The sequence below is a fragment of the Neovison vison genome, chromosome 5 (genome assembly GCF_020171115.1).
Source record: "Neovison vison isolate M4711 chromosome 5, ASM_NN_V1, whole genome shotgun sequence".
In the NCBI taxonomy this organism is placed as follows: Eukaryota; Metazoa; Chordata; class Mammalia; order Carnivora; family Mustelidae; genus Neogale; species Neogale vison.
The window spans coordinates 102,846,031-102,858,740 of NC_058095.1; the positions used below are offsets into that span (position 1 = coordinate 102,846,031).

Genomic DNA, 12,710 nt, shown 5'->3' on the forward strand with positions numbered 1-12,710 from the left:
AAATATTATACCTATTAAATTTAAAAATCATAAAAAACCCTTTAAATTAAAATTATAAGTTTAATATGCCAGATTTAATAGATTTAAAAAGAAGGCAACACACATTTTTCAGATGATTATATACTGCTCATATTTTCCATTTTCTTTTTCATTTATTTTCAGCAGCTGTGGTCACCTGGATTTCCCCTTAATGTTCTAAATTTGTTATAGATATACTGATTCCAAGGATTTGATTTTATCATTCTTTTTTCTCTGGTTATTTTTACATCTTTCTGGTGTTACTAAGTCTTTTATCATCTCTTTACTCAAAAAACTTCAGGTGATGATCAGAGATTCTGGACAGGGACCTGGAACCTACTGGTAATTTCCAGGATAACTACCTGAGCTGTCTGTTAATATACCCAACCTGTTCATATAGAAAAGAGGCTTTTCAAATCCTCGCATTTTCTCACAAATGGTTTCATCTGGCCATTCAAAGCCATTTTATTTTTACCAGACTCTGACACAAATCTTACTGTAACTCCTTCCTAAATATAATTGACTAATTATAAGCCTTACACCACCCAGTTGCAATTTACCTCTGTTGTCAGCTCAAAGTTAATGAAATCTTCAGGACAGTGCCTACCTCTCACCTGTGCTATGGTTATAACTAATATCTTTACTACCTAGTTGATTTTGCACCTTTCTTATATAGATTGCTTCTATATCTGTTGCCCAGACCACAGATTTATTGCTGTTCGGTTGGCCAGAATTGCCTTTCTGGTGTTGTGTGCTATTGGGTTGGGATCGTAAATCATGATATTCTGACCAGTGGATGGGCATGTGGCTGAAGTGGACTTGCTTCAGGACTTTTAATGTTGAGCAAAGGCAAATTAAAAACAACAAAAAAATGAACACACACACAAACACACACATACACACACACACACACACACACCTCAGAACTAGCAGGAGTGCCCTAAACAAGAAGTGGTTCCAGCCACTGAGATCTATTGCTACTGGTTCCCAGTTGAGTCTCCAGCCTTCCCTTCAGTCCTTTGAGACTTCAGATCCTCCCAATAAGTTATCCCGTCAGTTATTTTGCAACCCCAAACTCCAAGTGACCCAGGCAGCCTAGAGGATGCTGTACTGATGAAGAAAGGGCTGTACTTAGGGGAGAAAGGGCAGGAGTCCTGATGCCTTAGTCAGATCAGCCACACTGTTATCCATCCTGTCAATTTCATTTGAAGAAGGTCTTAAATCACTGTATTGCTACCAAGGTGTGAGATTATTAGACCCATGACCGCTAAGGTCCAGAGAATTTTAAGGACAAACTGAAGGATAATAAGTACTAAAGGACATATGCCTGACTAAAACGGAAAATGAGAAACTTGAGGCCGCTTTCAAAATTCATGGTGCATCAAAGAGGACAGAGAAATCAGGATATATTTCAATGTGAGAAGACTCAATGCCTAAAAATTGAGGACTGAGCAATAAGGTCAAATAATAAGAGGTATGAATGGGGTGCCTGGGTGACTGAGTTGGTTAAATGTCTGCCTTCAGCTCAGGTCATGATCTCAGGGTCCTGGGATTGAGCAGTGAATTGGGCTCCCTGCTAAGCGGGAAGTCTGTGTCTCCCTCTTCCTCTGCACCACCCCCATCATTTGCCATTTGTATCTTCTCTCTTTCTCTCTCATCCTCTCTGTCTCAAATAAATAAATAAAATCTTAAAAAAGAATTAAGAGATATGAAGAAAGGGCCAGGAAGTCCTTATTAAAGATGTGTAGGAAATGTGTCATCATTACTTCAAAGTCCCTAAGAAAAATATGCAGCAATGACAGAACATGTTAGGAGTAGGACTTCCACAGAGAAACTGATTTAACTAAAAATGAAAACTAAACCTCTCATACTTGATTTCTTAGCTTTTCCATAAACTAGAGCATGGGCACATGCTTTGGGTTCAACTAATCAGACACACAAACATAGAAACACAATCCAAGGATACAAAGGTACTGGCACTGTGGAAAATTCTTCCCAGAGGTGGCACAGATGTCTCTAATGGCAGCAGAGCCAAGGTGGTCAGTGGCCAGTGGCCAGTGGTAGGTGAGATGTATGGAATCAACCAAAGAATGTAGGGTGAAGCTTGGGGGCTAGTGACAATTTCAATGAATTTGTCTTGGAGTAATTTCAACCATATGTCTGGCTACCTGGCTCCCCTCTGTTTCTGCCTGTTTTCTGAGCTTGATTCTCCAGTTTTCACGAGGATTCTTTGATTCGTCCAACAGTAACTAATCCTTAAGGAAAAGATGGGGAAATCTAGTATTTTCTACCTGGTGTAATTAGTTTTAGAGAAAAAAAACTGGCTAATATTAAGGGATGGAATTTGGGGAGCCTATGGCATGCAATGACTAAGTTAATCAAATTATCACCTGTGGTCACTCTGGAATAATATGCCTATTAATGACAAGGCTTTGGAGGACCATGTGTCCTCCACTGCAAAGGAAGTTCTTCATGATCAGGTGAACAAAATGGCCAACTCTATGGATGTCAGTCATCCTCCTTCCTAACCACCCACATGTTTGTTCACTTGGGCCCACGAACAAAGAAAAATGGTGACAATAGCAGTTGCAACAAAGTGAATCTCCTTTCACCTGCACATCACTTTTGCTGAGTACCCAAATTTGCCAACTGCAACCAAATCTGAGTCTCTGGGATATTAACATACCCTAGAAGAACTAGCCATCTTTGTGTAATTAGATTCCTTCTCTCATGTAAGGAGAAATATTTTGTTCTACTGAACTACAATTTGCCTCCTTTTTCTACCATCCATTGACTTATTGAATGCCTTATTTACCACCATGATTTCACATGCAACATTGTTTCTCACCTAGGAAATTGCTTTATAGTGAAAGAAATAATGTAATGCCTATGAAATTCGTTAGTCTTATGATATATTCCATTGTAAAGAAGCAACTACAAAATAGTGATATTAATGATTAATGATTATTAATATTAATATTATTAATGATTTATTACCACAACAGCCAGAAGACAATGTCTTGTAAGTTTAGGGTACATGCTCTCCTCTAACCTGGAGGTCAGTATTTGTCCTGTTTCTCCCATACCCAGAATAGATGATGAAGGATAAAGGAGGTCGGTAGGAATGGCATCTCTTATTACATTTATTACCCACTCACAAAAAATATTATTCTTTGTCTCCAAGCCTGGCACTGCTGCTGATACTGACTCTGGGATTCTGTAATTCTGTGTTGCTTGAACATCTATTGGCTTCTGAAAATATGAGAATAGAGGCACATTATTGCAGAGCTTAGATCTTGTGATTCAGAGTGTCAGGGCCCAAGAGATCTTACACAAATCAGGGGTAGTAAGAGTTTTCCCAGTTGAAGTGGATGATGGGACTCTCAGGGGCACTGGGTGAACAACCATACGGTTGTGCAGAGTAACCAATCCTGACCATACAGGGGAAGTTGGGTTTGGCTATATAATACAGCTAGAAAGAAATAGGGACTGAACTTGAAGAATTCTCTGAGTACTTCCTAGGACCCCATGTCCTGGGGCAAAATTACAAGGAAAGTACAGTAACTTAATACAGCCAGATCCATCAGATGTCCTGCTTTTTTCAGAAGCACTTTGGGTCCCTCAATGGATAAAGAACTTTGGTCAGGGGATGTATTGGCCAAGGACAAAGGATCATGGAAAGAATAGAAATCATATATGCTGGTACAGGTCTGTGACAGTTGCAGAAGTAAAAACTGACATTTAACCCTGTTTTCTATTATGTCATATTCTTTGAATAACACTTTTTAAAAGATGGGTCTTTGTGGTTAATTTACAGTTTAATCCAGAAGTTACATGATATTGGGGAAAGACCATAACGAAGCCAGAGAGAAATTTGACTTTGAGCTAAAAAGAAAAAAAGATTCAATTTTAGGTTGTTCCTTAGGGGATGAAGTAAGTGAGATTTTTGGTTAGGGGGTAAACCAATTGCATTAAATTAGACAAAAATATTTTTTAAGGGTAAGTATGGGAAGAAGAGTGTGTGTTAATATTATCTACCTAAAGGGATCAACTGGGTGGACATTTGCCAAATATGTAGGTGTGTGTGTGCGACAGGGGGTGACACAGTCTGTGAATGTTCTTTCTATTGGTGAATAACTTTCTCAGTTCCCCTGATAATGGGCACAAATCTGTTCCCTCAGCTCTGCCAATGAGAAGCACCTGTCCTAGACTCTGAAACAAGAGAAAGCTGCACAGAAAGCAGAGACAGTGGATAATTCTTCAAGAATGGTAAGGTTTTAAGCAACATGGTCTCTAGAGATAACACTGGCAGTGCCATCTGTGGAGGCACCTTACGTGTTGGGTCAGGAGTGTGAGTGTGGTGACCTGTGAACCCCAGCATCCAGCAGTAATGACGGGGTCCATGATGAGCTGCTGTGTGGAGTGATTTTGGCAAGTGTTACGTGTGGCCCATCTCCTTTTGTTCTGAGCGTGGTTCCTTATCCTTCCTATCAATTCTGAGACTTATCCAGTATCTTTTCATTAAATAAATCCCTCTTTAAGTCATCCATAGTCGGCTCCTATTAATTGCAATTAAGAGCTCTAACTCATAAAGTCATAAATCTTCATTTCAATACTTTTCATTCAGTAAAGCCTTCAGTAAGCAAGCCAGTAAGTCCAAGCCCTCGTGGCAGAAACGAGCGAGGCAAAAATGAGTGACACAGTCACCGTCATCCACGTACCGAGATGTCTAGTGGGAGAACAACACATACATAAATCATTTTTAAAATAATCATATAACAAGTTATAATAGGTGTTGTATATTAAATTCTATGGAATCTGCTTAAGGAATGAACTAGTTCTGCCCAAAGAGAAGTGGGGAGCTTTGTGAGGGTACAACAGAAGAATTTATTTGAGTGGAGCTGGAAGGACAAAGAGGATTTTACCAGCTTCACAGGAGGAGACACTCCTGGAAGAGTGGGTTGTATGAGCCAAGGTATAGTTTGTGATGTGTTTGTCACCCAGAAAACACTAGCATGTGGCAATCACAGGCAAATGACTAGAAAAAGACCAGAGTGACACCGTAAGATGTGATTATGAAGGCCTGTGTGTATCATACTAAACAATTCTCTTCTTCAATAATTACCAACATGGTTTTTAAAGCAAAAAGTGATAGACCCAATCTGTTTTAGAAAAATAATGCTAGTGTCAGTGTAGAGGCATTAAAGAACCATATCAAGCCAATACCAGCAAAGAACACATTTGAATGTTTAGCTACAAAAGTTTTTGCCTACATTCCAAGTGGGAAATATATACAACTCGAAACCAAAACAGAGGACGCATTAGTACAATTTGATAACTAACTGCCAATATAGCTGGAACTAGTGATGTGATCTAAAGTTAGCCATATATCCTTAGAAAGATTTTCTTAGTCTTGGATTACTCATCAATCACAATCCATCAATTACTAGTTACATGATAACATGGTAATGATCCTTATGCTGCAGGGTAGTTATCAGGATAAGAAGAACATATTAAAAAGATCTAGCATTGAGCCTGAATACCGATAAATTTGAATGTTAAGGAATGGGAGCTATTGCTATTAATGCAGTACAAATAGAGAGGGTTGAAAATTCTATTCTATGACTCACCAGACATGGCTTCATAAATCATATTATATTTTGATGAAACCACAGTGACCACTGTTATTTCCACTTATGTCAGAAGCCAAAGAGCAAGAAAGCTTAAATAACAATCCAGAGGAGAAGAGGGGGATTTTGGGGAGGCCCTCCTTTCAACCATTACTTGGAAGGTAAGAATCTCCATGTTTTACTCTACATCATGATTCCTCTGTAGGTACATAAGAATGCTTCACTCTTCCCCATGTATGTATTTATTTTCCCAAGAAATTAGAATATTTAAATCAGAGCCTGTCTTTTCATTATTTTAGTATTTAGTATATTAAGGAGCTCAGTATATGAAATTATCTTTTACATTTTCATGAAAAGAAAACCTTTAATTATATATTTATATACACACACACATATATACATATATAACATAGGTTTCTGATGAGGTTCACCCTAATATTTACTTTAACTTTTGAAAAACATTGATTTTAAGCACTTAACTTATAATTTATAGTTAGCCTTATAGAACATATGATAATTAAGGAAACATTAAAAACATACAAAGGGATTTATTTATTTATTTTTAACATTTTATTTATTTATCAGACAGAGATCACAAGCAGGCAGAGAGGCAGGCAGAGAGAGAGGGGGAAGCAGGCTCCCCGCTGAGCAGAGAGCCCGATGCAGGGCTCGATCCCAGGACCCTGAGATCATGACCTGAGCCGAAGGCAGAGGCTTTAACCCACTGAGCCACCCAGGTTCCCCTTACAAATGGATTTAAATGTTTAAATTGTACAATAATTTTCATCTTCATATTACCACATATTATTCTAATTTTCAAATAATATTGTTTCTTGTTTTTACAACTGCAAATTCAGAGAAAAACAAGTGAGCAAAGAAGAGGAGGCCATAACTGCCCTACCTTGATAATCTCTGTTAATAGATTCAGCAGCAGATGGGTAAGATTAGAAATTGTCAATCCATTTGGAAAGGTACAAATAAAAAGTGAAAGCCTCCCTTCCATAGGAATGCAATCCTGAAAAAAATGAAAAAGCTTTAATTTACATGTATCTATAAGGGACCACACTATATGCACTATAATGTACCCCGTTTTTTTCACATACTGTAATTTGGAATTCTTTCCACATTAGCATTTAAATCTCCTTCACAGCAGATAAATTGCATAGGACTGTACTGAGTAAACGGACCATAATTTATTTGTTCAGTACTTTACTGATGGACACTGATTGTTTCCAGTTTCTCTTTCTCTAGCTCCCTCCCTCTTCTTTATTTTCCCCCAGTAGCACTTTAAAGTTTCCTTCATCAGGTCGTATATACTTACTGAATTCACAGGGTCTTTTGCATGTTTTCTTTTTGCTATTTGAGCCATTTCTTCTTTACTTGCCAGAATTGGGATAAGTGATTTTGTTAGATATATATCTATATCTATATCTATACATACAATATGGCAAAAAACGAATTAAGGACAAAAGCTAAATGGTTAGTGTTTCAGAAAAATACTAAACAAGAAGTTCGGAAATTTTACTCAGATCCAGATTTTTAAAAGTGAGAAAAGAAATTTTAAAAATCATGATATTTGTTATCTAGACTCTCCTGAGATTTCATTTTTCATTTTACTATTCACTTCGTCCTCCGTTACTCTACAGCTACACTGGCTTTGGCCAATTCTTGGAAAACCTTGTCTTTTTGGACCTTTGCATTTACACTTTCTCCTACCTCAGAATAATTTCACCCCCATGTTTCAGATTTTCCCTCAAATCTCAGTTTAAATGTCAACTCCTTACCAGACTTTCCTGGGTAAAGGAGGACCCTCCCTCCACTATTCTCTTTCACTGCATTTAAGCATCTTCAGACTGCTCATCACAGAATTTTAACATTTAACTCCTTTGTCCCAGACGTATATTGTAGATCCCCCAATACCCACGTAAGTACCTAGCATGTAATATGCTTCAATAAATACTTGAAGAAAAAAAAAAGGATTCAGGTAAAGTGAATTTAATTACTGTAGAATTAACTTTTACTGAATGTATTTGCCAGGAACAGGTGTCAGTCAGTGTATGTTCCTCGTGCTAAGGTTAGACTTTGATAGATTCGGGATTCTGAAATCCTTTTAATCCCTTAAATCTTAATCCCCAAGTTTTAAATATGATTTAAAATTTTAGACCATTTCGCGAAAACTCCCACCAGTCTCCCCTTCCCACCATAACGATCCACCCGCTTACCCCTAACTTCTTTAGTTCTCCGCCCCTCCCTGCAACCTGGCTGAGCTGGGCTGTCCGGGCAGAGCCTTCCGGGACCCGGGGCGCATGTGCGACAGGCTGCGCACATGCGCAGTATTCGCGCAGGTGGCGTGGATCCCAGCCTAAGGCTGAGGTGGCCGCCACGGAGCTGGGGGCGGGGCCTGCGACACTATGGCCGAGGGCAGCGGGGAAGTAGTGGCGGTACCCACGTCCGGGGCTGCCAACGGCATCAGCAATGGAGCAGGCGGGGTCCCGGCGCAGACCAGCAACCCTCTGTCGCGGAAGTTGAATAAGATCCTGGAGACGCGGCTGGACAACGACAAGGTAACCGGAACTGGCAGGGCCTGGGGTCCCGCGCTGCCCGCGGGCTGAGCCTGGCCGGGGGCGGTGTCTGTTCGGCACCCACTCCCTCATCCCTCTGTCCCTCCGTCTCTCCTTCCCACCGTGGGGGGAACTGCAAACCTGCGGGATCCGAAGTGGGACGGGTAAGAAGGGGGAGGCCGAGGAGCCCCTGGAAAAGCGAAGAGGTGTCTTGGGTGTCACCCCCTATTGGGAAGACCTGTTCCTGGAAGGCTCTGGCTCCGGGAGGCAGACGGTGGAGTCTCCTACCGGGGAGGTGTTCGTGGGTCCGAACAGGAGTAGAGGACAGCCCAGGGCAGGATTAGAAACCATGCAAGAGTAAATTACAAGGCTGGGCAACGTGAATCGGGGTTAGGAGGAGCTGGGAGAACCGGGGGAGGCATAATTGAGCATTTCCACTGACGGGTGAGAACAACTGAAATAATTTGCAGCGGGGAAGAACTGCTTGCTCGGGGCTCAGATGAAATACTGGGTGCTACTAGTTTTTGTTGTTGTTAGCTAAGCTCCGCCTGTGACCTGTGGGCTCCTGCTGTTATTTCTTCACAAGATAAAGCCGTCCACATCCTCACCCAAGTACCTCCCGAAACGGGTCCTTCCAGCTTCTGTTGTAGCTGTAGCTGGTTATCTCTTCTCTATCATTGAGTCTTGGGGTAAATTGGTCATGCCGTAAAGAAAAAATATAAGGAGAAGTGAGAGAAGTTTACAGATAGATTTGTAGGTGATTGAAAATAAGCTGTCAGTAAGAATTTGTGTGTAAGAAATAGTAAGAAAGAGGCGGCTCTGGGACCACCACTTATCAGATATAACATCAAACTGAAGTATTATGATTTGAGTAAGCCCCTTAATTTCTCTAAGCTTATTTTTCCTCACTTCTAAGTTGAGAATACTGCTGGTAACTTTTACCTCAGGGTTGTGAGGATTCAACAAGAGAATCTGAAGTGCTCAGCACCGTGCCCTACACTTACCATTTCTTATTAAATGTTAATTTTATCATACAGCTTATTGTTTAATGTGACTAATACTGACATTTAGTATCTCACTTAATACAGCTGTGATATCTAGATAACATTATCTCCTTTTTACCCAAGAGAAAAGTAAGGTATCGAGAGAGTGTAGCAAGGCTAAATCATATAACTGATAACTGCTGGAGCTGTGATTTGCACCTGTCTATGTGATTTTTCATTCATCCTTTAGGGATTACTTCTTTGAGCCAGGCCTAGGACATTTCAAGGCTATAGCCAAAAGAAATGGCTTCATTTTTTGTTTTTTTTTTTTCTTTCTTTCTTTCTTTTTTTTTGTACATAAATCTTTGTAGTGTTTTCTTAAATATTAAATTGAATTTAAATAGCTTTAGTATTTTTGTCAATCCAGCCAATATCGCAAAATAACATTTTAACTGAAACAGAAGAGTAAGGCTTTTAGAATATATGTTAGTTCAGGTGTAGGAATTTTGTATTTGGAGTTAGATATCCTGGGCGTGGTCTTCTCCCTTCCCTCCTCTAATGCATATTTTCTCTGTAGGAAAACTCTCTCACTTTCATGGTTTTAAATAACAAAAAGGTGATGATTCTCAGATTTATAACCCTGTTCTTGACATCTCTACTGAGCTCCAGAAGCATCTAGTCCATTGCTTATATGACACTTCCAATGTCAGTACCTGATCAACATCATAAAAACTTAACATAGCCAGACTCTTGGTTTTTCTCCAAACTGGTTCTACATTCTCCTGTTAGGAAAGAACATCACTTACCCAGACAAGCAAAAAAATATATATAATTTTTGATTCTTGTGATTTTTTTTTCACTTCGTGCATTGAATTCGTTAACAAATCCTATAGGCTTTACCTTGGAAAAAAATAGTTTTGGAATATCTCCTTTTCATCTGCACTGCTGCTTGTTCTAAATTACTATCAAATCTTTGCTTGGATTATTTTAGTTTCTTCCTGTTTTCTTCCTTTCTTGCCCTCCCCCCCCATCTGCTTTCCTCACAAAGTTAGAATAAACTTTTGAACTTATAGAATACATACATTACTCCTTTCCCTAAAGCCTTTAGTAGTGTCCCACAGCTTCAGTCATAAGGCGTTTCTGCTGCTTTCAGGTCTTTGTACTCAACGGCTTTTTTTTTTTTTTTTTTTTTGCCTGTGAATGGCTTTATCCCCATGGATGCCTTTCCTATTACTTAGGCCTCATTTCAGAAGTCACCTCAGAGAGGCCTTTCTCTCAGTTCTGCTCCCAGTTACTCACTTCCTAGCCTGGAGGCTACAGGTGGTACGTACTTCTTACATATGTCCTTCCAGAGATAGTTTATACATTAACCAGTAAGTATGTATGTATATAGTCCTATTTCTTTTTTAACAGTTGGTATTATAACTGTTTCTATACGTTGCTTTTTCACTTTGCTGTGTCTTGAAGTTTGTATTATGTAAGTACATAAAGAATTTTCATCTTTGTTAAAATCGTTATGTCATAATTTCTTTAACCAATCCGCTTTAGGTGGACATTAAGGGTATTTCTAATCTTTACAATTCCAAACTATTCTGCAGTGAGTGGTCTTGTATATATGCTGCAATGTACAAGTAAGTAACTTATAGTATTTTGGAAATAAGTTTAATATTCAGTAACGTGAAGGTGGCCTGGTATTTTTTGATTATTTAATGGAAACATTTGAAAATGATTTCATTAAAATTTGACTTAAGATTAGGAAAACATGTGAAAATCGGTCCCAGTAATTGTCTGTTATCATCAATTGTGTAGGAGATGTTGGAAGCTCTCAAGGCACTTTCAACCTTTTTTGTTGAAAACAGTTTGCGGACTCGAAGAAATTTACGTGGAGATATTGAACGCAGAAGTTTAGCCATCAATCAAGAATTTGTCAGCATTTTCAAGGAGGTGAAGGAAGTACGTAAATTCTTTTCCTTTAACATTTATTGAGGACTTACTGTATGCCTAACTCTGTTCTAAGTATTTTTATGAATTAGGTTGATATGTTTGCTGTTCATGTATCATGTTCAAATAGAAAACTTAACTACTTATGCAGAAGCATCCAGATCCTTCAGTTAGTGGGATTTCTGAATCTGTGACCTCCACTAATGCTGCTTCTTAGAACGTTCAAATATTTTTTCTAGGGTATTCTCTTAGAAATTTTTGGTTTTTTTTAACAATAAGAAAAAACAATTCTTTAAATGTTTTCTAGTAGAAATTTTTCCTTACTGAATAAACCTCCTTTGGATAACTACTTCTCCATTGAAAATTAATTAGAATTGAGTTACTTTAGTGCACCATAAATTATGAAATTTTCAGATTCATTAAGATCAGTTACTTTCAGCATAAGTAATATTTTTATCATACTTGAGTGAGCAGACTACTCACCATAGGGTAAAAATGAATTTTATTTATTATGTTGTTATATTTTACTTATGCAATATTTTGTTAATTTTATTAATATCACATATTCTGTATGTGTTGTATGAAAGTGTATATAGAGTTTCAGTGACTAATAAACAGGGGATGTTTAAATGTTTAGGAAGATTTCATTGACTGAGGCTAAAAATCTGGAAGGTTGGAAGGACAGTTTGGTAGTATTCGTAAGAATAGAAAGGGTCTCCAGGAGCCCATGCAGATTGTAGTCTCTGAATACTGTTTCCCTATGAAAGGAGCAATCTTACAAATATCAGAAAACAGTGAAGCTACCTGAGACCTTTGGGAAAGTGGCAGAAGAACTCTAGAACTAATTTGATGAGGCTTCTGTTGGCCCAGGGATAGGATGATTAGAGCCTCAATAAGAATAACTCAGTGGACAGAACTCATTAAACATGTTTAAAACCACAAATTCAAACAGATCTAAGAACCAAACAGAACCCTCATTGGTTATATTTGATGGATATAAGGGAACCAGCTTCTTTTGAAAAGTGCTAAATAAAAGGAAGGAGTCAAGCCTTTATCCTGTCTTTTGTTCCAACTGCATGCGGTTGTTGAGGGGAGGCTTCTCTTTATAGCTTTATTCTAGTAAATGAAGGAAGAGTGACAGAAGATGAGAAGATTTTTGCCACTACTGTTAAATTTATGGATCTAGCTCAAGACTTCTCAGCTTGGCAGTATTTTACATTTTGGATCAGACAAGTGGGGACTGCCCTCTGCTGTTTGGGTTGTTGAGCAGCATCCCTGGCTTCCAGCCGCTAAATGCCAGTAGTACCACTTTTCCTTTAGTCATTCCTCCCAAAAATGTCTACAAACACTGCCAAATGCCCCACTGGGGGACAGAATTGCCTAGTTTATCAGTCGATGTAGCCATTAGTTGTCACTAGCAGCTAACCTCACAAAAAGCAGTTAACCTCGTATCTGTCACTCCTAATAAAGGTATATAACACAACCTGTGAAAAATTCTTGCCAGAAAGCTGAACCAAAATATAATCAAGCTTCTAGATCTAACTGCCTGTTTATAGGAATTACTGGGGTCAGAGGAC

At 38.8% G+C, this 12,710-nt stretch overlaps 1 protein-coding gene and 1 long non-coding RNA gene across 2 annotated transcripts in view; one reads left to right on the top strand and one right to left on the bottom strand.

The window, feature by feature from the left end:
* Positions 1–6,642: 6,642 nt before the first annotated feature.
* On the bottom strand, positions 6,643–7,897 carry LOC122907836. The gene is made up of 3 exons (XR_006384758.1): positions 7,871–7,897; positions 6,970–7,027; positions 6,643–6,663 (listed from the first exon to the last, which is right to left on the bottom strand). It is a non-coding gene; the product is annotated as an uncharacterized LOC122907836 (long non-coding RNA).
* A 101-nt stretch (positions 7,898–7,998) lies between these two features.
* COG6 (component of oligomeric golgi complex 6) overlaps positions 7,999–12,710 on the top strand; it is an 84,447-nt gene continuing 79,735 nt past the window's right edge. Inside the window, exons 1-2 of the mRNA XM_044249638.1 lie at positions 7,999–8,212; positions 11,002–11,145. Of these exons, the coding sequence (XP_044105573.1) occupies positions 8,060–8,212; positions 11,002–11,145 (297 nt within the window). The 5' untranslated portion in view covers positions 7,999–8,059. The remainder of the gene's footprint in view (positions 8,213–11,001; positions 11,146–12,710) is intronic.